This window comes from Suricata suricatta, chromosome 7 (genome assembly GCF_006229205.1).
Source record: "Suricata suricatta isolate VVHF042 chromosome 7, meerkat_22Aug2017_6uvM2_HiC, whole genome shotgun sequence".
Classification (NCBI taxonomy): Eukaryota; Metazoa; Chordata; class Mammalia; order Carnivora; family Herpestidae; genus Suricata; species Suricata suricatta.
Genome location: NC_043706.1, coordinates 10,893,663 through 10,920,809, shown reverse-complemented (window position 1 = coordinate 10,920,809; position 27,147 = coordinate 10,893,663). Strand labels below are relative to the sequence as shown.

At 44.9% G+C, this 27,147-nt stretch overlaps 1 protein-coding gene across 2 annotated transcripts in view; it reads left to right on the top strand.

The window, feature by feature from the left end:
- Positions 1 to 27,147, top strand: part of RNF144B (ring finger protein 144B) — a 79,215-nt gene that overhangs the window by 20,466 nt on the left and 31,602 nt on the right. For both annotated transcript variants that reach the window (XM_029945241.1, XM_029945242.1), the window contains one exon: positions 18,629 to 18,733. In XM_029945241.1, the coding sequence (XP_029801101.1) occupies positions 18,629 to 18,733 (105 nt within the window). The remainder of the gene's footprint in view (positions 1 to 18,628; positions 18,734 to 27,147) is intronic.

Sequence of the window (27,147 nt, the reverse complement as noted above, 5' to 3'; positions counted from 1 at the left end):
TGGGTCTCAAATCTGGTTGCTTGGGCTTCGTTCAGTCAACAGTCACAAAAATATTCATTGTGTGGTGGATCATCCTGATGGTTGAGATACGGTCGCTAATCATCGATCAAGGCCTGGTTTTCAGAGAGCTCAGATTTTAGTGCGAGGCACAGATAGTGGCGAGCAGATGTGCGTTGGTATGATGATAGACGCTCTGAGCTGAAACGGAGCAGGGCGAGGGGATAGCTAGTGCTGTAGGAGAGGCGTTTCTACTATGCACTGGATGGTCCGGAAGTCTCACCGATAGAAGTATTGTTTAGGCGGAGACGCGGAGGAGCTGGGCAACCAGCTGTACAGATATTTGGCAGAGGAGAGTTTTTGGCAGAGGGAAGCAGCGTGGCAGTCTGAAACTGGGGTTGGGTTTGGTGTTCCAGGACAGCAAGGAGGCCTGTGTGTGTGTGTGTGTGTGTGTGTGTGTAGACAGAGATAGAGAGATTTATTATAAGAAATTTGCTTGTGCAATTATGAAGGTGAGGTCTCTTGATTTACCGCCTACAAGCTGGAGGCTAGCCACAGGAGACCTGATGGTGTAGTTCAAGTCTGAGTCTGAGGGCCCGAGAATGAGGAGAGCCCCTGGTGGAAGTTCCTGCCTGAGGGTGGAAGATCAATGTCTTAGCTCCTGTGGTCAGGCAGAGAGAAGGAATTCTCCTTTCCTCTGTTTTGTGCTTCTGTTCAGGCCCTCAGCTGATGGGTTGAGGCCCACCCACACTGGGAGGCAGTCTGCTTTCCTCGGTCTCCCAATTTAAAAACCAATCTCATCGGGAAACACCCTGATACATGCACCTAGAAGTAATGTTACATCCAAACACTTAGCTAGACCTTGGCCTGCAAGTTGACACCTAAGATTAACCATCACAGTCACCCTGTGACTCACTACTCCCACTCTCGCTGCTGCATAGAGAATTAACTACAGAAGCAAGGATGAAAGCAGAGAGACTCGTTACGAGAGATAAATGTAATACTCCAGACCAGAGGTAATAGGGGCTTGGACCAGCAGGTGGTAGCCACTCATGTCTTTGAGTAGTCTAAGGCTTCATTTTCTTTTGTATAATATAGGGATAATAATAAATCATCTGAAGCTATAGAGAAGACAGTAGGCAGTAGGCAGTAGACAAGCTGGGTAAAGCATTCAGACCTGTGCCCAGAATGTAGCTAGTGTGCATGTAGCTCTCTACTAATTTTAGTGTGATCATTGAGATTTTGCTTGGAAACCTCTAGGATAACACTGGCCACTCAATTATAGAATTTTAAATTCTAAGCTGTTTTTTCTTCTACATCCCTTTGAAGGCTATTTCTATATAAATTCTACCTATTAGTGCTGGCTGTGTTGAAACCTAATTTTTATTCTACTCACCAGCCCTGTAATATTTGAATAGGCTTATCTTACTGTTGAGGACGAGATTACTCATTAAAAAGCCCCACGGTGCTCCATCCATTGTGGGAATATTAATAAACAGTCGCTCAGTCCCCTCCCTCCACCCTTTTTGTTGACAGAAGCCTTGGAGTGAGCTTCATTCGCACAACATTCTTGCCTTTGATCGTAGGTTGAACAAGTACTTCAGGCTGTTCTATATTCTCTTGGGAAAGCATGCGGTATCAGGATAGGGGGGTGGCACTGGAATATGGAACAAGATTTAATTTCTTTTTCACAAAGAAGGTTATAAAAAGATGGTGTGTTGGCAGTCTGTGTTGGTACATTATGGACTCTCTTTCTTTTTTTCCAAAGCATACCTTGCCAAAGTTTAATTTTTCAAACCACATATTGGAATGCAATAGGCTGGCCAAACATGCAGATCACCACCTGAGAGCAGGCTCAGTGGGAGCCCAATGAGAGAACATACCCTTACCTCCACTGAGTCACCCGAGTTTACCTGTTCTTTTGTAGTCACACATTTATTCCAATGTCCTCTAAGTCTATTCCCATCTTCATCCTGGTGCTATTCTTGCATTTGACACTGCTGCATCCCAGCCACGGTGCTGTGTGCACAGACATGGTTAGTCCTGTTCTGGGGGGGGGGGGCGGGGAGTGCGGTATGCTATGGCAGCATCAGGGAAGCTGCCGAAACTAGACCTGGGGAGGTGAGGGAAGGTTCCTGTGTGGCTGGGGCAAAGAGAGGCCTAGGAGGTTGCTTGATGGTAGTGTTGGTGGGGCTGTGGATAGACGAGTGGCCGAGGGAGGAGACACAGCCATGTGTGAAGGCCAAGGAAGAGGGGCATACTGAGACCCTGAACTGACAGACGGCCCTGGGATGTACGGTGGGAGGTATGGGGGTGGTTGGGCATGAGATTGGGGAGGTGAGCAGAGACTGGGTGGGGAGGGTCTTGTGTACCTTGTTCAAGAGCGTTACAGAGTGGGGTAGGGAAGGGGGCTCGGGCACACAGTGGACCATGGTCTGAAGGGGAGCAGACGAGCAGGGTGAAGGAAGGGGGCTGGCGAGAGCGCGGAGAACACCCCCTCATCCACATATGCTGTATGGACTACGGTAGACTGCCGTTTTGAGGTCCGGAGTATGAAAATTATTTTCGTATCCCAGTTTCTCCTTCCTATGCTTGTGATACTAATGTCAATTTCCTAAAATGTTGCTGTCAGAAGGCCGCTCCTGTCTGAATCTTCTTCCTTGGGGCTGTCACTCAGGTCTGTTGCACAGCGTCCATTCAGATCACCTTCTGCTGTGCCTTGTACACAAGGTATCTCATCCCCTTCATGTCTTTCCTTTCCAGAATCTTCCTCCTGTCTTCTTTTAATGCTCCACTGGCTCAATTCCTAATGAAGTCTCGTTGCCAGGTCAGGGCAGTTATAAATCAACACACTAATTCTGACAAGCAGACTAACTAGATTGGGGGCATTTATTGGTGAAAAACTCAAACACAATTCTTCTCGTGGCCTCCGCTACCCTAGTGTAAAATGAGCAGCTCTTTCCTGAGAGCATTCAGTATAAAAATCGAATTGGATAGATTTCATACAAGACTCTGCATTGCCTTCCTTTTCAGAAATCTGACCGGGATCCATTTTATCCTCCCATCCAGACTTGAAGTTCCCTGAGGGCAGAAGCCCGGGAAGAAAGACCTCACCAATGAGCACTGTCGTCATTATAAAGCAGCACGCATTCACCCACCTTATCTTTTCAAAAAAAGTTTTTGTAATGTTTATTCATTTTTTGAACATGAAAGAGAGATGGAGTATGAGTGGGGGAGGGGAAGAGAGAGAGGGAGGCACAGAATCTGCAGACAGGCTCCAGGCTCCCAGCTGTCAGCCCAGAGCCTGCTGCAGGGCTCGAACTCAGGAGCCGTGAGATCATGAGCGAAGCCAGAGTCAGACACTCAACTGACTGAGCCACCCAGGCGCCCCCCACCCACCTTATTCAATGTGAAGCATTTCATCCATATAATGATGACCCAAATTGATCATTTAAAAATATCCCTAAAGATCATGCAGTAGGTATGTTTACTAGTGTAACAAATTTTTGGGTTTGCGCATTCACATTTTGAAGCCCATTCAACCCTCCCTCCCAAGCAAATTGTTTACCGGTTGCCACGTCCCTAAGTTACTCGGGGCAGGGACATTGACTGTGCTGGAGTCAGAGAGCGACTCCGGCTAATGTCACTACTTCTGCAAAGTTTGCAGTAATTTCAGGGTGGGATGTGTAGGGTTTTGGTTCCTCTGTTTATGTCTTTGTAGAAATAGGAAGTCAAAGGCAAATGAAGGCCCCCAGGGACGGGTCAGAAGGAAGGGCACATGGCTGATTTCTTGCTTCTCTTCCGCTGTCCACCCAGAAGGGTTTTTGGTCCCAGACTTTTGACTTCAACTAAAATACAGATGTTTTGGTGACCAATCTCATGTATGCTGATGGGGTAGAGAATGTAATTAGAAATACAGTGAAACTTCAGTTACTTATTTTCTTCCTTCTCACTGCATTTTTCCTTACTCTGTTTTTTTTTTTTTTTTTTAAGTTTATATAAGAGAGAGAGCGAGAGAGCAGGAAATGGGCAGAGAGAGAAAGAGAGAGAATCCTAAGCAGGCTCAATGCTGTCAACACCCACACGGGGCTCATGCTCACCATCCATGAGATCATGACCTGAGCCAAAACCAAGAGTTGGACGCCTAACTGACTGAGCCATTCAGACGCCCCGCTTACTCTCTTCTTTTTGAAGACCAATTTTTACCCTTAATAAGCAATACATGTTGTTGTTAAAACACAAACAAAAGTTTCCAAGGTGTTGATTGCACGATCAGTTTGCCTTCCATCCAGACTCCTTCTTTGTGTGCAAATACATAAATACATGGATGGATATATATTCATACACATCACTTAATAGAGAAATGGGATCTTTACAGATATTTTTCTTCAACTGGGGTGTTACAGTTTAACTTAGGGTATCGTAGGCATGCTTCTCCGTAACAATATCTAGACCCACCTCCTTTTTAAGTATTAGTCTCCTATGGGATGGCTGTGTCAACATTTACTTAATGAGGCTTCTACTAATAATGGGGCCAGTGTTTGCTATCAGAAATAAAAATGCTTCTACTTGTATAAATGTTGAACTGTATCTATTAAGGAAACATTTCTAGAAGTGGAATTACCTACTGCAAAGGCACATGCATTCTAATCTGATAGGAATTGCCCAATTGCCTTCCCAAACTGTGGTGTCAACAGCCCCCACCGAGTGTGTAGGAAAGCCCCTTCTTTAATGTTCTGGGTAATTTTCAAATTTTTTACCTTCTCTAATCCAAGATGTGCAAAACACATACCTCACTGTTGAATCAACGCTTCCTCTTTTAAGGAGGAAGCAAACTGGGACAAAACAAACTTATCTCATGAATCTGTTTTTCACAAATACACAGCATGTCCAGTGCTGGTACGGTTTCAGCTGGTTTTATACCATGACACTCACAGTACTGTCAAGTTAGGAAAACGGGTCTGATGAAGAGCAGTATAGCGTCTGTTGGAGACGTGAACGAATGAGAACGCATTGTGCTTCTAAGGTTGGTCCTCATGTTGGCGGGACGTGCATTATCACACACAGAAGTGTAGACTCACTGGTAAGATGTTGCCATGTAGGAAAAAGAACTTCTAAAAATTTAGACAAGTTGAAGCCAACGAGGTTGTGAGCTAACTAGAAAAGTCAGTTAGCGTTCAACCTCCATGAACAGTTAAGTGTATCAAGGATTGTTAACGTGGTGTTTTCCAGATATGCCTGGCACCTCTTGGAATCAGGCTAGACCCAGTCAGCACCTCGTCTCCAGGGAGATACATGGCTCTGTGTACGCCAGAAGCATCAATGGTGTTGAATCATTTCCCATCCCCCCAGTAGGGGGATCCGTTTGGTTGGACTCTTTCGGTGTTTGTGAGTTATTAGCCCTGGGAATGTAGGGTATAGGATTTTTATTCAATCTCTTTGATCCTCCGTTTATTCATGTATTTAAAAAAAATCAAGGAGGGGTGCCTGGGTGTGGCTCAATTGGTTAAACATTTGACTTCAGCTTGGGTCATGATCTCATAGTCCGTGGGTTCAAGCCCTGCGTCAGGCTCTGGGCTGACAGTTCAGAGCCTGGAGCCTGCTTCCCATTCGGTGTCTCCCTCTCTCTCTGTCCCTGCCCTGCTTGTGCGTTCTCCGTCTCTCAAAACTAAATAAACATTAAAAAAACTTTTTTTTAATCAAGGAAAGGGGCACCTGGATGGCTTAGTTGGTTAAGCAATCGGCTTTGGCTCAGGTCATGATCTCTCAGTTTGTGAGTTCAAGCCCTGCGTCGGGTTCTGTGCTGATAGCCTGGAGCCTGCTTCAGATTCTGTGTCTCCATCTCTCTCTGCCTCTCCCCTGCTCACTCTCTGTCTTTCAAAAATAAATAAACATTAAAAAATTTAATAAAAAATATCAAGGTCAAGGAAAGACAAAGCATTTAAGTACCTGCCATGTAATAGGGATGAGTACTATTTTCCCCCTCCCCATTTACTCTTACTCTCCAGTTTATACATTAAGCATTGTGGGATTGAGCCCCGTACTAGGTTTGTCACTTAGAGTGGAGCCTGCTTGGGATTCTCTCTCTCCCCATGTTGCTCTCCCATGCTCGCTCTCACACATTCTCCCTAAAATAAATGAAAAGGAAAAATAATAAAATATATAAATCTATCCCTCTATCATTACTAGTCACTTGTGTGAACTGGGGATAATACTAGTCCAGGGTTGCCGTGAAGAGTAAGTGAGGTGATTTTAAGACCCTGTCACAGATGCTTTCATCCCCATCCAACTCGTTTCTGTAGTTGTAGGCCAGAGGTTCCAGAAGAGTCGTCCTCAAAGCAGCTGTGAACTTGTTAGAATTACAAATTCCTGAGACACCTGGGTAGCTGAGTCAGTTAAGCTTCCCGACTTCGGCTCAGGTCATGACTTCACAGTTAGTTCAAGTCCCACGTCGGGCTCTGTGCTGACAGCTCAGAGCCTGGAGCCTGCTTCGGATTCTGTATCTTCCTTTCTCTCTACTTGACCCCCATCCTCAACCTACTAAATCAGAAACTCTGGGAGTAGAACCCAGGGAGCTGTGTTTCTGTCCATCCTCTGGGGGCTCTGCTGGCGTGGCTGGGGTCTGTGCTGTGCTCTCTTACGGAGAAGTATGTATGCATTGCCTACCACCGTGCGCTTTCAAATACATTTCCTCCCTCTTTCTCTTTTATGACCACTGACACATTTCCGAAACAGCTGGTCATATGATCCTTTGACTTATGCTTTGACTTATGATCCTTATCTAATTGTCTAGTTTTGCTAGAATATGGTGCTAACCCAAGACATTTGGAAAGTGGCTGTTGAAGGAAAGTAACTGGGTTAGGTTTTCAACATGACAGTCAAGGGCAGCGTTGGCCGTGCAAGCCTGTGGGTTTCCTAAGTGAAAGGAAAGGAAGACAGGTTATGGCAGTTAATGTGAAGAAAGTCAGCTCCGCGTACAAAATCCCTTGATTCCTAGAAACTTGATTTTCAGGAATGTCGAAAACATTCACGTTTTTGCAGAATAAAGTCTTGGAAGAAAATTAGGAGATGAGGAAATAGTTGCAATTTGGTACCACCCAATTATAAGTAGAAAGATATTCTGCAAAAACATGCAGAGTGGTTGAATTAAATCATTTAAATTAATGTAGAATATTACAAGGTGACTCACATTCAACCGAGTCACTGTTACTTCAACTTTTTCTACTTGTTCAGAGTTCACATTTCGTGTGTGTGTGTGTGTGTGTGTGTGCGTGTGTGTTTTAGAGAGAGAGAGGGGGGCGCCTCGGTGGCTCAGTTGGGTGAGTGTCCGACTTTGGTTCAGGTCATGATCTCACAGTTCGTGGGTTCGAGCCCTGCATTGGGCTCTGTGCTTATCGCTAGCTCAGAGCCTGGAGCCTGTCTTCGGGTTCTGTCTCTCCCTCTCTCTGTGCCTGCCCTGCTCGCACTATCTCTTTCTCTCTCTCAAAAAATAAATAAAACATAAAAAATGTATTTTTTAAAGAGAGAGAGAGAACGGGTAGTGGGAAGAGAGGGAGAGAGGGAGGGAGAGAGGGGGGAGAGAGAGAAAGAGAATGAGAATGAATGAGAATCTCCAGGTTCTGTGCTCAGCACGGAGCCCAACGTGGGGCTCGAACTCATGATTCTGGGATCATGCCTGAGCCAAAATCAGGAGTTGGACATTCAACCGACTGAGCCACCCAGGCGCCCCTGGAGTTCACATTTCTTATATCTAATCAATTCTCTTTTATAAATGTAGCCAAGGACGAAGTTTATTTATGGCTCATGTCTCTTCTAAACTGATAGTACATCATTTCTAACCAGTATCCGATGCAGAGAAACAAAATCCTCTTAAAAAACAAACAGCATCACTGTTGTAAAACTTCTGGGTCACTGATGTGAACTCTTTTGCATGCTGGCTTTGTAGGTTATAGCCTGTAGGGGGGAAAATGTAGTTCATGATGAGTTAGCTTCCTTGTCTCATTTATACAAACGTAAATATTCTTGAAAACTTTCAACAATTTAGGTAGTCATTAATATTGCTACCCTTGATTTTAATTAAGATTTTATTTCACTATAATTTATCCAAACGGTGGTTTAAATAGTAATACAGATACTGCAGCTTTATGTAAAGTGTAACACAGAAGATTCTTGCTTTAGGAATCATTAAAATATGAGATTTGGTGGAAAGTGTAATTTTTTTTTCCTTTTTAGCTTAAAAATTTGTACAACAGGGGCACCTGGGTGGCTCAGTTGGTTGAGCATCTGACTCCTGATTTGGGCTCAGGTCATGATCTCATAGTCCATGAAATCGAGCCCCTTGTGGGGCTCTCTGCTGACAGCGGGGAACCTCCTTGTGATTCTCTGTCTCTCTCTCTCTGTCTGCTCCTTTGCCCTCTCTTTCTCTCTCAAGAAAAATAAACTTAAAGAAAATTGTACAACAGTATTTTTAAGACTTTTCAAACATACAACAAAGGTGAAAGAATTTTAACAATGAATATCTATATTCCCCCCACATCTTAGATTCTGACATTAAATTTTTCCTCTGCTTGCTTTATCCTGCGTCTGTCCACCCACCCATTGTGTGGATAGATGGATGGATACTCACTGAAAATTCTCTAGTAAAATGTGAGCACCACATTTGTCCTTGAGTGTACTTAGATAGTTTGAACGGTTATATTTTATGCAGAAAACTTGTATAGTGCTACATCACAGCTCAAGTTTTTTTGACCCTTTATTAATTTGGGGTTTGTTTCTTTCTGTATTACTAAAGGCTTTATGTGCATTATGGCAGAGTCAGAAAGGCTGCCTGAGAGTTCAAATAGGGGCTCTGCAGGTACACAGGAGGAGGAGGAAGAAAGCGGAAAGTGAGTTCAGTGGCATCTCCTGATGTTTAATCCGGGCTGTGCTCATTCTCCCTGCCTGTCCTGGGCCTGCTGATGGGGACCATGGGGCCAGCTGAGGGCTGGCAGGTCTGAGGGCTAATGTTTCTTTGGAGGAAATGAAAAGATGTAAACTTGGCCCAGCGTCTTGTTTTCTTTCTCCTGGAACCATGGGCTGCTTTTCTGGGTATGCGGTGTTGTAAGCATTGGAACCAGTATCAGAACTGGGGCTCCCTCTGTTAAGAAAGGTGACCCTGTGGGGAGAGAAGGGAAAGCCTCTGAGAGGTCAAGCGAAGAGTTAATTGAATTACTTATGCTGAAAACAGATCTTTATGAGGCTCATGGCTGCTGCCTGCTCTCATCGAAAGGTGCTTCCAGTCTAGCCAATGAACTCACTTCGTTGTGCAGACTGGATTGGTCTGTAGCATTTCAGTGGATTTTTCTTTGGAGCTGTTTCCATCACTGGGTTTCTTAGTTTAGGGGTTTCATGATCACCTGAGATAAAGGTAGAAGTATTTGATCACTCTTGCTTGGTGAGGACTGGAGGTACTTTTGATTGGGGGCCAGATTTAATCTCGCATATCGAATGACTGTTCTCAAACGTACAAGGTGGATCTCAATACCCTTTTCCAAAAACAGGAACAGCACTATTTTGGGCTAAGTGTTTAAAGGATCTCAATTAGAGCTTTGACTTGGGCATATATAACTTCCTTCTTGGACTTCTTTTCCGTTTCTTCTGGAACTAGCTGAATGCATGTATTCCCTATGGACATGTTGGTTAGAAAGGATTCCTTCCTTTCTGTGGAGCTCAGACTTCTGAATAGTACCAAATAACTTAAAGGCACTGATGATGGACATCTCTTCCTTGGTTAGACTTGAGGGCATGGATTGTATTGAACTAAAGGTTTTCAGACTTGGTTGCATATTAGAATCACTGCGAGTTTGAAAACACTGATGCCAATTTAACAAGATTGCTGATGCAAGATCAATATACAAAAATTAGTTGTGTTTTTGTACACTAGCAAAGGATGATGTGGTAGTGGCACATGGCGACGACAGTTATTAGCAATAAATTCAAAAGGAATAAAACACTTAGGAATAAGTTTAACAAAAGTATAAAATTAATACTCTGAAAACTACAAAACATCACTGAGAGAAGTTCCAGAAGACTGAATAGAAAGACACTCCATATTCAGGGGTTAAAAGAGTTACTAACACGGGCGTCCACGGGAGACACTGCACATTTGGGTCCAGACCACCACAATAAAGCAAGTATCACAACAAAGAAGGTCACACGAATTCTTTCATTTCTCAGCACATATAAAAGTTACGTTTACCCTGTACTATAGTCTTTTAAGTGTACAGTAGCATTATACCTTTAAAAAAGCTATGCACAGTGCTTGACTAAAAAATACTTTATTGCTGGGGCACCTGATGGCTCAGTCAGTTGAGCGTCTGATTCTGGATTTCAGCTCAGGCCATGATGCCAGGCTCGTGGGACTGAGCCCTATGTAACACTGAACGTGTGGAACCTGCTTAAGATTCTCTCTCTGTCTCTTCCCACCCCTCCCCGCCCCCTGGCTTCTCCCCTGCTTCCATGCTCTCTCTGTCTCTTTATCTCATAACAAAAGAAGCAAAACAACAGCAACAACAAAATACTTCATGGCAAAAAATGCTAACCATCCTCTGAGCTTTCAGCAAGTCACAATCACCGATCACAGATCACCATAACAAATAAAATAATAATGAAAAGGTTTGAAATATGGTAAGAATTATAAAAATGTGACACAGAGACATCAAGTGGGCAAATGCTGTTGGAAAATGGCACTGATCGACTTGCCCAGTACAGGGTTGCCACAGGCTTCAATGTGTAAAAAATGTAGTGTCTGTGAAACACAATACACACACAAGGTGTGCTTGTGTTGTTAAAATGGCAGTAAAATGGACCTGCAGATGGAACTCCTATCAAAACCCCAAAGATCTTCTTTGTAGGAACTGACAAGTTTGTCCTAAATTTCATATGGAAAATGGAGGGTCCTAGAATAGTCAAAACAATCTTGTAAAAGACTAAAGTTGGAGAATTCTATTCCAGATTGCAAACTTACTACAGCACTATGATAATCAGAACTATGTAACACTGTCATAAGGATAGACAGCGCGATCAGTGAGATAGACTTGACAGCTCCAGAAATAAATCCGCATGTTCATTGTCAATTGATTTCCATCAAGGGTGCCAAGGCAATTCAAGGGGGAAAGAAGAGTTTTTCAATAAATGGTGCTATGATAACTGGGTATCCATTGGCCAAGGAATGAAATTGGACTGTTTCTTCACACCAGGGACAAACATTAACTCAGATGGATTATACCCAGTTGCAAGAGCTAAACCTACAAACTCTTCGAAGAATATATGGGAAATAGAAAAAACTTTATGACCTTGAATTAGGCAAAGTGTGCACCAAAGAAAAAAATTGGACTTCATCAAAATTAAAATCCTTTACGATGGACATCCTCAAGAACATGAAAAGATAAGCCATAACTTGGGAGAAAATGTTTGCAAACCATTTCTGATATGGGACACCTGCAGAGTATACAAAGAACTCTTATAACTCAATAATAAAAACACAGACCACACAATTAAAAAAGGGCAAAGGATCTGAATAGACATTTATTCAAACAAGTCTGGATCAAAGAAGTCTCCCAACCTTGAGCTCCAATCCCAAGCCCAGGTCATTAACTGCACTTTTGATCAACTGGCTATAAATCAGAGGTTCCCATGACCGCCTCCTTGGCTTCAATTAATTTGCTAGAGGAACTTGGAGAAGGATTTTACTTACTTGATTACCAGGTTTTTATAAAAGGGTAGAACTCAGGAACACCCAGAAAGAAGACCTGCATAGGGCAAGGTGTGGGGGAAGGGCATGAAGCTTCCGTGCCTTGCCAAGTGCATCACTCTTACCAAATCTCTGTGTTCACCTACCAGTAAGCTCTCTGAGACCGGCCTTTTGGGTTTTTATGGAGGCTTCATTACATGGGTGTGACTGATTGAATCAGTTGCCAATGGCCAATGATGTCACCTCCAGCCTCTCTCTCCTTCCTGGAGCTCAATGGCTAAAAGTTCTAGCTCTCTATTCATGGGTCGGTACCCTTAGAGACCAGCCTGCATGTGACCCAGGGGCATCCCAATGTCACCTCATTAACGCAAAAGGCACCTTTATCTCTCTTGCTACTGTGGAGATTGCAAGGGTTTTAGAAGCTCTGTGCTAGAAATCAGAAGAATGTATTTGTATTTCTTATTGGCAATATCACAGCTGCCCTTTCCATTAGCGTCCATTAGTTTGCAGTGTTTCTTAACTACTGGAACATACCTGTCTTCTATCCTTTCAAGGCTTTGCCCTCTGCCAGGAAACTACTGCCTTTTCTGACTAGCTCGTGTTAAAATCCTCTGCCCTAATTATTTGTGAATGGTGACAGGATTATCCCAGAGACAAGGTTTTCATCAAAGAAATCTAAAGGCTGAAATTTTTGGTTAATGTTGACAGAGTGAACTGTCAATTCTGGGTGGAGAGAGAGATTTTCAAAGGCATATAATTATATACACCTAATTTTTAAGTCCTAATTGTAAGAAGTCCTACAAAGGAGACACCAAGAGTGTTTTCAGTCTTGGGAGGTTTTAAACAGGTGACAGAAGAGATCTGGTTTATATATATTTTTTAAGTTTTTATTTTGAGAGAGAATCTAAATCTGAATCCAAAGCAGGCTCTGCACCAAGTGGAGCCCCCACTGGGGCTCGATCTCATGAATCATGAGATCATGACCTGAGCTGAAATCAAGAGTTGGGCACTTAACCAACTGAGCCATCAGGGTGCCCCTCAGATTTAGATTTTATAAAAGTCCCTTTTGCCAACAGTGTGGAGAATTAATGAGAAAGAGGGAAAAACAGATATGGGACGACTAATAGATGAACTAAGGCCGAAGCCTAGGCAAGAGATGATGCATGGAAAGTGGCCTGCAGTCAGGGCAGAAGAGACTGAAAGAGGTGAACAGTCCCTAATCAATAGTTAGGAAAAGGGATGGGTAGGACTTCGCAGTGTATTAAGTCATGTAATAATTTGTTCTGTAAGTACCTTCTAGCTGTTCTTTGGGGTCCGTCAGAGAATAAGACCATTCCCTGTACTTAGAGCTGAATTTCTAGGGAGGCAGCAAGATGATACACAAGTAACATCCTTTGATGGGGAGGGAAGACTGGCCTTTTTAGCTAGTGAGGCCTGTCTGAGGAGCTAACACTGAACAGAGTCCTGAAGGACGTGAGATCACACCGTCCGGGGGAAGGGCATCGCAGGGAGAAGACATGGCACAAATCAAGAAAGACCTTCTTCAGGAGCAGGTCCGGCATGTAGCAGGCAGGTTCCTATTCCCAGCGTAAAGGCGGAATGTGGTAGAAATGAGCTCAGAGCCGTAGCTGGGAGCGAGACCAGGTAGGACCTTGTGAGCCGTGGTCAGGAGTTGGAGAGGCCATCTGCGTGAGATGCACACTCACTGGAGGGTTTGCGGCAGGAGCGTAAGACACGATTTCTATCACAGGAAGGTGTGTAAAGAGCACCTTGGCTGCCGCGTGGAGCGGAGGCCAACAGGAAAGGTGTTGCAGCCGTCTTTGAAAGGCGTGACCTTGGAGTGCGGAGAGATGTTCAGACGTGGGGCACGTTTTGGTTGTTGCGTTTGAGAAAAAGAGGACTCGGGGATGTCTTCGCGTTTGTTCTGGCCGGGCAGCTGGGTACTGGGTTCCGTCTTCTGAGACGGGGAAGACTGGGGGCGTGGGGAGGCAGGTAGGTCGGGGCGGGGGCTCAGGAGCTCAGGTAGCTGTGAGGGCGTGCTAGCCGGCTGAAGACATCGCCTAGGCATTTACTGGATACGGGGGCGAGAGAGAGGAGCCGTCCGTTTCTGGGTATCACAGCTGGGTGGATGCACGTGCCCCTCACAGAGACAGAGAGTGCAGGGCAAGGACGGGATTTGGGGGAGAATCTTTAGGGCCTGAACATGTTTCTCTGTTCCACCATATTAATTAAGTGGAATGTCGACTGTTTGAAAGAAAAACTCTTTCCTTTTTTGTGTCATCAGTATTTTCAAAAAGTTCTTTTTAGGGGCTCCTGGGGGGCTCAGTCGGCTAAGCATCCGACTTCGGCTCAGGTCATGATCTCACGGTTCGTGGGTTCGAGCCCTGCGTCGGGCTCTGTGCGGACAGCTCAGAGCCTGGAGCCTGCTTCCGATTCTGTGTGTCCCTCTCACTCTGCCCCTCCCCCGCTCATGATCTGTCTCTGTCTCTTAAAAATAAATAAATGTTAAAAAAAATCAAAAAGTTCTGTTTGAAACATTTTCCTTAGAATTTATTAGCTGTTAGGAAAAATTGCATATTGGGGTATATCTGTTTAATGCTATTACTTAATGGAATGTAATTTTTTTAAAGGAGGTAAGAGTTTATTGAATACACCACAAAGGGGCAGCAAAGGAGAGCCGGTCTGCCAGGAAGCAGGGGTGGTAGGGGCTGTCGTTAAGGGGGAGAGGTGAGGGCTATGGGAACATCTGGAATTTTCCTCTTTTGCTGACTGTGCCTGGTTGTAAGTAGCACATTGGTCAGCTAGGGCCTCTGGCTGTTTTGGGCCTGTTGGCTCAGTGGTCATCGCGGGCCCTTTACCCTCACTCAGGTTCCTGTGGCTCAAGCCTGTTGTAAAGGCAGTCTCCGCACCCCCCCGCCCCCAGACAGATGGACAGTGACAGATCTTTGGCATTGGGGGGGTTGTCTTCTCTTCACTAGCTGCTTCATGCTGGAAGGGGTGGGGGTGGGGTGGGGAGGGACACGCTGTCCCTACCTAGACGTGTCTGTCCCCAGGGGTTCTGTGCAGTTAGGGACTAGAGCACAGTGCTAGGTAATGTGCTGAGGGGCGAGCTGGGGGAAACTCCATGGTGCCCGGGACGCAGCGGGAGGGGACCCTCACGGTGTGGGCTGGAATCCTTGGTGAATCTTCGTTCATCTCTGGACCTGTGGGGGTCACTCAGACGTGTAGGGACGGATATTGGCTGCAGATCAAGATGGTGGCCAGAACCGTGGGGGCCCAAAGGAGCGAGGCGGCCGTGAGTCCGCTGTGAGTCCACAACCTGTGTGGATTCGCCCTGGCTGAGCTGCCGGCTGTGCCACACGTGGGAATGGAGCCCTCGGCGGGGGCGGGGGAGAAAAAGGGGTCCTTTACCCTCACAGTGGGGGACAGGCGACCTGTTCACCCTCAGACCTTCGGGCCACACCGGGGAGCTGCCCCTGCCAGAGACCTTCAGTTGCCTGAGGAGTGCTGGGGGAGGCCTAGGAGGGGCTGCGGAAAGGAGAGGGAGGGCAGGGCCCCTCACCCTTCTGGGCCTGGACAGTGTCCGGCTAGGTTCCCCCTGGGGCTTCGGATCCTCTCCCAGGAGTAACCTTGGCGGGAGGTGGTCAGTTCTGCAAGGGCTGCTGCAGTCGGGCCACTAGGGAATGTCCCCAGAACCCTGGGAGGGCCCCAGCCCCATCCTGGCAGAGGTTCCCTGGGGGAGGGGCCCAAATGGGGGGTGACCATCTGGTGGCCCGAGGCGCAGGCGGTGAAAGAAGTCACCTGAGGCCAAAGAACCAAGGAGATCGAGGTTTATATAATACACCACGAGGGAGTGGTGGGCAGCACACAGAGAGGCTCTCTGCCTGGCAATGTCATTCTTGGTTTTTTTTAAATGTTTTTATTTTTTGAGAGACAGAGAGAGACAGCGTGAGCAGGGGAGGGTCAGAGAGAGAGAGGGAGACACAGAATCTGAAGCAGCCCCCAGGCTCTGAGCTAGCTGTCAGCACAGAGCCTGACACAGGGCTCGAACCCACGAACTGTGAGATCTGACCTGAGCTGAAGTCAGAGGCTTAACTGACTGAGTCACCCGGGCGCCCCTGAATGCAAACGGTTCTGAGGAGAGGCTTGAATAGAGGTGTACGATGTTCTGTCACAAGTATCTGTCCTGTTCCTGGAGCTCTGGACCGCGTGGCTTAACCGGCTCTCGAAAGGGAGTGGAGAAAGGGTAGTCCCGGAAGGTCAAAGGGTTAGCATTGCCCCGGAAGGCTTCTGCTAGAAAGGCCAAGGTCACGTGGAGATAGAAATGAAACCAAATACTCTGAAGTTTAAGTGTTTCCGAAGGGTTCCAGGTTTGTGTTTGTGTGTTCGAGGGTTGAAAGGCCTGTGAGGAAACCATAACAGGGATTGTTGCTGGTTTTTCGGTTTTTTTTTTTCAATTGAGAGACGCGAGTCTGGGGAGCAGTTTAAGTAACTTTCCTCTTGCCACCTGATCAAGTGGAACCAGGGTTAGGGCCCGAATATTCCAGAAGGTGTTCATGGCACCATTCACTTTGTTTTCTCACTTGCCTTCCCCGTGAGCCCAGAGACAGTACATTTTCAGTCTGTCTGCTAAAATCTCAGGTGACTGCCGTGTATATCAAGGTGGTCATCCTGAGGTCCGTGTGGCATAGGGATGGCAGAGGGGACCTCAGCCACAGAGCCGGTGCACAGGCCTTCACCTCGTTGACTCATTTGTCCCTTGATGTGACACTCCTTTCTGTGAGCCAGCACTGATGCTCCTCTTGAGTGTGGCCAGTGCACTGAAATTCCCACCCCGCCCCCACCCCTGTATTTCCTTGCTCTGGCTCTCTTGTGTTCCCTTCTTGGTACAAGAGACCACGTTTAGCACAGTATCTCCTAGAGCAAGTGATAGTCCACCCTTGTCTCCAGCAAGAAAATAAGAGGTAAAATACAGTACCAATATTCAGTCCGCTGTGGGAGGAATTCCTTAGAAGGACCCGTTTGCAGGTACCTTGTGGTCTCCAGTTCACACCAAATTGTCTTTTCTTTTCCAGTTGCTACTGAATCATGAGCATTTCTCCATATCTTTAAACATCATTTGAAAATATTTTTCATAATGCTTCAGCATTCCAGTGTGTGAATTTAGCATAATTTATAAAGTGGTGACCATTTACAATTGGGTTCAGAATAGGTTCGCAATTACGGCACCAGTGTTCTGACTATAGAACGTATTTAATATTAAGATTTTGTTTAATGTTTATTTATTTTGAGAGATAGGAAGTGGATGCGTGCCCATGAGCAGGGGAGGGCAAAGGGCAGAGAGAGGGGACAGAGAAAGAATCCCGAGTAGGCTCTGCACTGTCAGCACACAGCCCAATGCAGGGCTCAAACTCACAAACCCTGAGATCATGGCCTGAGCTGAAATCAAGTGTCAGATGCCTAGCCGACTGAGCCACCTAGATGCCCCAGTAGTTAAGATTTTACAAAAGATTGTACAATAGCAATATTTTAAAATATTTATATTTAAATATTTATAAACATATAAATTTGGAAAATCTGAACTCAGTTTTAAATGATCACCACTTTATAAGAATCATTAATTCATCGACTAGCTTATGTACTTTTGGGGTGTCTTCCTCCAGCATGAGTGCTTGAGCTTTTTTCATCATGGACACAGGAAAGAGCTCGCCAATTATGAGCAAACTAGTAGAAATCGAAGAGTCATCATCCGGATTTCCTAAGAGTTCTGTCTTCTGGAACTGTGGCTCTCAGTCTTCTGTGGGTGTGTCGGGCTGGGCTGGGAGGTCTCCATAATGCTGTCAGCCCCTCCCCTGCCTTCTCTGACCCCGTCTTCATCTACTACCCAAGATCCTGGGGCAACAGGCAGTGAGGAGACTAAGTTTGTTCTTGGTATTATCCCTCTTCTTTCTGGGTTTCTTTTTTTAATCCAATTTCTTCTTTCCCCAGGTTATACTCAAACCCCCTCACCATAACATCCATCAAAGCCCATAGTTTTGGGAAGGTCTCATTCTGCCAAATTGTCTTTGACATTGTATTTCCAAGGTGTATTTGTTATTAAAAGTGTTCCTATATAATTCAGTGCCTTAATCTTACTATTGACCCTTGAACCACACAGGAGTTAGGGGCTCTGACACCCCACCCCATGCAATTGAAGATCCACATATAACTTTTGACTCCCCCAAAACTTAGCTACTGATAGCCTACTGTTGACCAGAAAACTTACCGATAACATAAACAGTTGATTAGCACATATTTTGTATGTTATGTGTATCATATACTTTATTCTTGCAATAAACTAAGCTACAGAAGAAATTAAGAAAATCACAAGAGAAAGTACACTTACAGTACTGTATATTTATTGAAAAAACCCTGCGTATCTGGACACACGCAGTTCAAACCTGTGTTGCTCAAGGATCAGCTGTATTTTGATTCTGTTTGGCTCATTCCGCATGAGAGTCACAGGATTCTACTTTGGGGCAAACTTTGAGGGAAGGGACCACTAGGTAAAAAATGGAATTAGGAAGTCAAAGAAATTAAAAAAAAGAAAAAGTAAAAAGAAGGCGTTTGCCATGAGTGCAAAAGAGTGGTTCTTCTTTGTCAAACCTGTGATGGATGAAATGTGTGAGTGTACAGGAATTTATTTGACTTGTTGCCTTGAATAAACTCGACATCGAGGTCATACATAATTAATGGCCTGTCTCACATTCTTTCCGGAGTGATGGCTCTTACTGTTCACACTTGGGATAACTGATGTTTCCTGAGTCCCAGAGCCAGCGAAGGAAGAGGCAGCGGTGGTTACGTAACCTTGGTGCTACTGTAATGCGATGGGTAATTGTCTTTTTTCTTCTCACCTTCTAGTGCTTGAAACAGTACCTGCAGCTGGCGATCCGAGAGGGGTGCGGGTCTCCCATCTCCTGCCCTGACACGGTGTGCCTCAGCCACGGGGTCCTGCAGGAAGCGGAGGTACGGATGAGGGCCCTGCCCTTCCCCCTCTCCTGTTGGCCTTCTTCTGTGGGACCTTGACTCTCTATGTACTTCCTTACCAGGGCATCTAGAAACAAATACAGAGGCTAATACTTGATTTCTGCATTCCTCTGGATTCTTCACAGAAGCGGTTAAGCCATGTCTCAGATCTATTTATACATGCCGTCTGAGTGCTGGAGAGGCCCTAGAATGGGCCAAGGTGCTAGAAACCAAATTTACCAGATGTGTGGTATGGAGGCTGGGTAATGAGAGGTCTTGTGATCTCTAATACTTTAAAGATAAACACGACCAATTTCAACCAGTTATATAAACTAGTGCCATCTACAAAGGTAGACTGAGTCAGACCGTTTCCACAGAAGCTTTGTTTGGTCTTTGTCGGGCATCAGAAATGTCTTTTTTAAATGAGTTCTCCCATTTTCTTAAGACTGTGATAGGTCTCTTTGCTTTGTTTCTTCAGTCCCTAATCAGGAGCTTGCCCTTGAATCTGCTTTTAATCTTCATGTCATGCTCGCTTTAAATAAGAGGATAAGCAGCTCTTGTCCATTCTTGGGAAGTTTGCAAGCCTGGGAAAGAGGGCCCGAGAAACAGAAGAAATCAGTTATTCATCTGGCAAATATAGTACGCCTGCTGTGCATTAGGCATTCTTCCGGATGCATTCAGAGCTGGCCTACCATCTAGTCCCTTCACCAAACTTAGAAAATGGAAGCCCAGAGGGTTTAAGTAGTTTGCCCAAGAGTGCATATCTAAAAAGTAGAAGAGCTAGAATTCTAATCTGTTCTTTCTGACCACCATAACTCCTTGGCTTTAAGAGTGGAATGAGGTAGGGGTGCTTGGGTGGCTCAGTCGGTTAAGCAGCTGACTTCAGCTCAGGTCGTGATCTTATGATTTATGGGTTCAAGCCCCACGTCGGGCTCTGTGCTGACAGCTCAGAGCCTGGAGGCTGCTTCAGAGTCTGTGTCTCCCCCTCTCTCTGCTCCTCCCCTGCTCTTGCTCTGTCTCTCAAAAATAAACATTGGAGAAAAAAAGAGTGGAATGAGATAGATAAATTACATGATAAAGGACTTGGAGACTCTGTACTGCGTGTGAGTGTGTGTGTGTGTGTATCCATATAGATGTGGGGATATGTATGTGTGTGTGGTTATGCTCTGGTTACAAATACATATGCTTTTACATATATTTTCTTTGTTTTGTAAGCTATACAGTTGGAAAGATGTTACTAGACCATTTATAACCAGTCTGCATCTTGGTCTCCCATGTTCAGCCGTCACTGAGGTGGTGCAAGTGAGCTCAAAGTGGCTTTGAGAGAAGAATGAAAATACATAATGGTTTAGAAGTGATTCGTTTTAGGAAAATCATGAAATCATCGAAGAGTTGATAAAAAAGTATATTGAATATATAGTCCCGAGGTGAGAGATATTGGTTACTTTTGTTTGAGGAAGGGGTGGACGGAAATTAAAGTGGAGAAAGATTGGGTTAATGCCAAAAAGACTATTGATCTGTACAACTTGGGAAGGGGTTTTAAAGTAGGACTTGGGTTCAGGAGCATTGTTCTATACATCATCCTTCTAGAAAAGATGCTTCTTTTTTGATTCGCTTCTCTGATATTCTCATCAGTGAGCAGTTTACTAAGCATGCAGGTCAGGTCAGGATAGAGAGGTGAGTAAGCCCAGCCCAGCGTTGCCCTTCTGGAGCTTCTGATCTAGCAGAGTGACATTAACCTGTGACAAGTCAGAGAGTTCTAGTAAGCCAAATGCCTGACATGAAGCAGGCAGCAAGAGCTGTGTCGCCTAGGAAATCCTAGTTAATTTATGTATACAAAATCTATTAAAAATAAGTGAAATGAGTAGTTTGATGAAGTTTGAGAAGCCTTTGAAATGAGCCACAGTCCTATATTCTAGACCTTCCGCTAGCTCCGTGTGGCTACTTACATTTAAATTAATTAAAAATAAATAAAATTAAAAATCCATTTCTTTGGTTGCACTAATCATGTTTCAGGTGCCTGGTAGGAGCCACATGTGGCTCATGGCAGCCTGATTAGACAGCACAGAATACAGCGTCTCCACCATTGTGGGAAGTTCAGTCGCATGGCAGGTTCTAGACTTTTAAAGAGATGGTAACCACTGGCCACAGACACTTGGGTTATCAACTGTTCGAGCCCATGTGTTGAGGCAAGTGAGTGGAGACAGGCTATGGTTTGTCTTGCATTTGTCTAGAACAGAGTTTGACTTTTCGGATTTTCTTAGTATAGCATTTTCTTTTCTCATTCTCCTGCAATTCTTCCCTCCATTCTACTTCTTACCCTTTTTCTATTGTACAGCCTCATGCACACCTCCCTAGTACTCAGCGCCCCGCCGCTTGACTCTCAAAACAGTTTAACTTTTTAGGTTGTATGGAAACCAAACAAATCCATGGTGTCTCTTAGAAGTTACCAAAGGCTGTTTGAAAAACAAAACAAAAATGTCCACCAAACTAAAAACTATGGTTATTTCTTCAATTCCTTGAAGTCCGTTTCCCATTAGGTGAGCAAGAAGACACCCAGGGCATTAAAGGACTGTTACTGTAAACACTGGTCTGCTGAGAGCTTGACTAGAGATGGGCACGAATGTACAGTAATCAAAGTTCTTAGCCAACTGGCCACTTCTATTTTCCCGCCGAGTAAAATATCGTGGGAGTAGTCATGGCGGTCTCTCATTTTCAGTTGAGACATGAATAGAGTATGTTTTTTAAAAATGAATTCTTAATTAATTGATTAGTTTAGAGAGTGTGAGCAGAGGAAAGGCAGGGAGAGAGAGAGAGAGAGAGAGAGAGAGAGAGAGAGAGAGAGAGAGAGAGAGAGAGAATCTTAAGCAGACTCCAAGCCCAGCCCAGAGGCCAAAGTGGGGTTCCATCTCAACTGTGAGGTCATGACCCAACCTGAAATCAAGAGCTAGATGCTTTAACCCACTGAGCCACTCAGGCACCCTTGGGATCACTCCTTTCAAAGTAGATACCACAAACACATGAACTTGGGCTGGGCCATCTTCCTTTCTGGCTTCCTTTACATCAAACTTTCTCTTACATAGTTATTATAATTGGTAGCTCTTAGAGATGAGCAAGTGTATCACAATGGCTTTATCCACCTCATTGCTTGATTGGATTCTGTCTCTATGATTACTTAGCCTGCCTTAAAAAAATGTTTAATGATACAGCTAACGGATAAATATGCTTTGCATGTTAAAAATAATGATGGTTAAGTCTCAAGTTCCCTTTGTGCTGCTGTTATTTATGTTACAGTACATGGTTCTTCATCATTCATTGTCTTCTAAAATGCGTGGAAGTATAACATTTATTCACCTTCAGGGGACAGCAGCGATTTCAGCTCTTTTTGCCAAATGCTCTCCAGTGTAGATCTAGCTCACATGGTTGCCTGTGTCCCTGGCATTGGCCTGCTGTTCTCCGTGGGTCCTGCCTGCCATCTTACCGCTTTCCAATGAGCTCAGCTGTGGTTCTGTCCCGTGACTTTTATTGATTAGAAGTAGCTTCATTAGCAAAGCACTTAATGCCCCATCTACGTACGGTTGACTTGTGGAGGAAACAGTAGAAAAGGCACCTTCTCTTCTATATTACGTCAAGTTGGTGGGAGGCAGTGGCTGGAGGCCACCCCGCTGGGGGCCCAGGACAAGTAAAACTTGCCCTTCCTTGTGCCCTTGAGTACTTCCGCCCGTGGCAGGGCTCTCCTCCTGTGCTGGATCCTGGAGTCGTGTCCAACACAGAGTCGTGAGAGGTGGGACGCAGGTTGTTTGCTCCCATAGCATTACTTGAGGCCAGGCCTTCCCGGGTAGGGGCCCTGTTCTGATGGTGCTGACTACTGGAGCCCTTCCCTCGCAGTGGAGGGGAAGTAGCACACGGCCCCTTGCTGGGGGAGCCCGAGCCATGTGTCTGGGCCCTGTACAAGTTGAGTGGTGAGCGCCTATCAACTGTTACATGGCCGGAGGGATGGGCCTTCCTCTGTCTGCCAGCTGGTGGCAGAGGCCAAGGACAGCTTCTCAACACCCAGCCCTCCTCCCAGGCCCTGGCGCATTGGAATGACCTGCCTACATTTTGCTGCTAGACCCAGGCCAGGATGGGGGCAGTGCTATGGCCAAGAATGGGGGCTGCAGGATTTCTCCAGGACGGGCTGCAGGGTGGGGCACCTCGGAGCACCAGGAGAGCGGATTGGGGCGGGGTGGGGGGGTAGGAAGGAATTTGAAGCTACGCTTGCAAACTAAATACAGTTTTTACTCATGTTGGATGTTTATTGGGGGTAGTTTTGGTAAAGGCTGCTGGAATTATAGCGACCCATGTGCTCCCCGCAAATTACCCATAAGCACAGCCCCCACTCGCTGTCTCTTCTCACGCTCTTCCTTCCCATCATGGCAGTGTGAGGTGGGGCACAGGGGGCTGAGGATGCCCAGGCAGGATCTGCACAGGAGGGGACCAGAGTGTGTCTGCAATCCCCTTGGCTGCAATGTGTGTTAGTGGGAGAAGAGGCGAATGTTGGGGTGGCGAGGGATAAAGGAATCTGCTATGCCAGTGTTAATAGATATTTTTGAGGTTCCCAGTTGAATTTTACTTTAGAACCTAAGGCTTCGCTTTAAAACTGCATATAAATGGGTGTGCCTGGGTGGCTGAGTCAGTTGAAGGCATCTGACTTCCGCTCAGGTCATGATCTCATGGTTGGTGGGTTCGAGCCCCACATTGGGCTCTGTGCCAACAGGGCAGAGCCTGCTTGGGATTCTCTGTCTCCCTCTCTCTCTCTGCCCCCCTCCACTTGCGCTCTCTCTCTCTCAAAATTAAACGTTAAAAATTTTTTAAAGTGCTTATAAATGGAGAATAATGTTTCTGATTCTAAGCTGCTGCTTTAAAGGCAGCTATAAGAAGAATAAGCAGCAATGAGTTGAATGTGTCACAGGGATGTGCACGCGGGTGTGTCTCTTTTGCCCACAGAGTAGGCGGGGCACAAGGGCAGGGACCGTGTGGGCAGGTGACCTGAAGCCGCTGTAGAGCAGGTGAAAAGAGTAGCCAAAGCGGCCCCTTCAGGGAACCGTGAGAATAATCCTGGCCCCAGAGTTCCAGCTTCGGCCATCTTTTCACCTCCCAGGAGGGCCCTGCCTTGTGGTTCCCCAGCAGTGATGCCCTCTGTCCTCTCCCGCCGGTTTCAGTATCTCGTATGTAGGGAAGGAGACGTGAACTTGGTTAGTACGCTCGGTGGGTGGATGTGCCATTTTTCTCTTTTTTGGTAGAAAGGGCAGTTCTTACTTCCTGGGTTGAGATAGGAAACACTGGTAATTTTTGTGTAAGTGTGATAAGGCACTTATCCGTGCAACTGGAACTACTTTTTTTTTTGCCAGTATTCTTGCAAGTCATAGACCCTCAGAAATTGCCAAGGCCTTGACATGCTATAATGATCTCCCTGTGGTCAATTCCATCTTTAAATATACGGGCCCTTGTGTTCTTTGTTTGGTCTCTTTAATTTTTTAAAGCAACTGTAGCAGAAGTATGATTTAAAGGGCCAAAACCAAGTAAAGATGAGATTTTTCTTTCTATTGTCTTCTGTCCTGACTTTCTAGACCTTGACAAGAGGTACTTACATGAAGCCCACCTCTATCTTCGATGTTTGAACCATTTAATTTGCCTGACTAAAAGACCATGTATATCTTAATCACATACAGTATTTTATATACAAGATATTGACCAGTGGTCAGTATCCTGAGAACACACTGCTCTCAGCATAAATGCTTCTCCAGCAAACAGGCTCCACTGTCTGCCCCCCTTTTCCTTCTTTGGTTTGTGTGGGGCTAATGTCAGTGTAGGTGGTGACGCCTGCTCAGATGTGATCATAGTTAATAAGGTAAACGAGGGTGTGCCTCACCTTTTCTTCTCACTGTGGATGTTAGGCTACCCCGTTCACCATCACGTGTTCCTTTTACAGCACCCCCATGCGCATGTGAGTTCTGAGTGCCCTGGTTACAGTTGGCCGCAGTTGGGGTAGAATGGAAAAGGAAGACTTCTCGGCAAAGTAGGAACTGAGTCTTCAGGTTACTTTTTACCAGAAGAAAAAAGATAGTGATTGTGGTCAACCAGTAGCTTTTGTTCTTACTGTCCTGGTGTTACTACTGTTCTTGTTCTATTCAGATGAAACCGAACTGATTTTATCTTTGAATTAAATTTTCTTCCTTTTTGGAAAGAATTTCTAGAATGATGAGGATGACAAAAAGTGGTTTCTCATAGGAGGAGAGAGACATTTTTCTTTTTTCTTGAACAGGCAGATTAATATAAATTTCACAGGAGAAATAGCAAAAAAAATTACTTTATATCAAGATAAAAATTTTTCAGTAGCTGATCTGAGGCCGTTGTTCTCTTAATAGTTGAGAAGAGCCTTAGAAATGTTTGTTTCTACAACTTGAATGTGGATCTGGTTATTAGTGGATTAGAACCCACTGAATAAAAAAAATATCAGTAGTCCAAACTGACCTGAATAATAAATAATAAGTAAATGGGAGCGAAGGGACAGCTCTTTCTTTGTTTTTTAATTAATTAATTAATTAATTATATGTTAAATTTACCTCCAGTTTAGTTAGCATATAGTGCAACAGTGGTTTCAGGAATAGATTCCCTCACCCATTCAGCCCATCCCCCACACCCCCTCCAGCAACACTCTGTTTGTTCTGTATATTTAAGAGTCTCTTATGTTTTGTCCCCCTCCCTGTTTTTATATTATTTTTGCTTCCCTTATGTTCATCTGTTTTGTATCTTAAGTTCCTCCTATGAGGGAAGTCATATGATCTGTCTTTCTCTAATTTCACTTAGCATAATACCCTCCAGTTCCATCCATGTAGTTGCAAGTAACAAGTTTTCATTTTTCCGATGGCCGAGTAATACTCTATTGTGTAGTGTGTGTGTGTGTGTGTGTGTGTGTGTGTGTGTGTAACATCTTCTTTACTCATTCATCCATCGATGAACATTTGGGCTCTCCCCATACTTTGGCTATTGTCGATAGTGTTGCTATAAACATTGGGGTGCACGTGCCCCTTGGAAACAGCACCCCTGTATCCCTTGGATAAATACCTAGTAGTGCAATTGCTGGGTCATAGGGTAGTTGTATTTTTAATTTTCTGAGGAACCTCCATACTGTTCTCCAGAGTGGCTGCACCAGTTTGCACTCCCCCCAGCAGTGCCACAGAGCTCCTCTTTCTCTGCATCCTTGCCAACATCTGTTGTTGCCCGAGTTGTTAATGTTAGCCATTCTGACGGGTGTGAGGTGGTATTTCAGTGTGGTTTTGATTTGTATTTCCCTGATGATGAGTGATGTTGAGCATTTTTTAATGTGTCAGTTGGCCATCTGGATGTCTTCTTTGGAGAAGTAAGGGACGATTCTTTCTTACAGTTGAATTCCAATTAACAAATACAGAATGAAGGATAGAAATAGAAAATTGTCATTAATTACCACAGTAATAACTATTGTAGGCAAGAATTATCAATTAGTGGAACAAAGGTATGACGAGAAACAGGATATTTATAGATTCTCAAAATGTATCCCTATAAGAACCTTTGCTGATTACAAAGGGTGGAGAAATTTGGTAGGCACCACCTTGACCAAGCTACAAAGTCACCACCACTCAGTAATGAGGCGTGTGTCCCCATATACCTCCCGATGGCTTAACATCACTTCTGTGATACTCTTGCCAAAAATGCAGAGCCTCAACCAAATCATGAGAACACATCAGACAAACCCAGATTGGAGAACACTGTACAACATAACTAGCCTGGACTCTTCAAACATGTCAAGGTCGTGAAAAGCAAAGACAAACTGAGGAATTACCACAGCTTGGAGAAGGCTAAGTAGAGACATGGCAACTAAATGCAGTCCAGGATCTAGGACTGAAAAAAAAAAAAAAGACATAAGTTGGACAGTTTTTGACCTTTGGATAAGACTTGTAGGTTGTTTTGTATCGATGTAAATTTCATTATTTTAATTACTAGCCATTGGATGCCTGGGTGGCTGAGTCGGTTAAAGCATCGGACACTTGATTTCTGCTCAAGTCATGATCTCATAGGTCATGATCTCACATTTTGTGAGTTCGAGCCCCATGTTGGGCTCTATGCTGACAGTGTGGCGCCTGCTTGGGAATCTCTCTCCCCCTCCCACTCAAGTGTGCTCTCTCTCTCTCTCTCCCAAAATAAATAAATAAAAAATTAATTATTAGCCATGGTTATATAAGGTGTTAACATTAGGAGAAGTTGGTAGAATGGGATTTAGGAACTCTACCCAAGTTTTGCAATTCTTTGTGAGTCTAAAATTATTTCAAAATAGAAAAGTTAAAAAGGAACATTCTGATACGATTTTGAACAATTTGGAATTTCTTTTTTGGCAG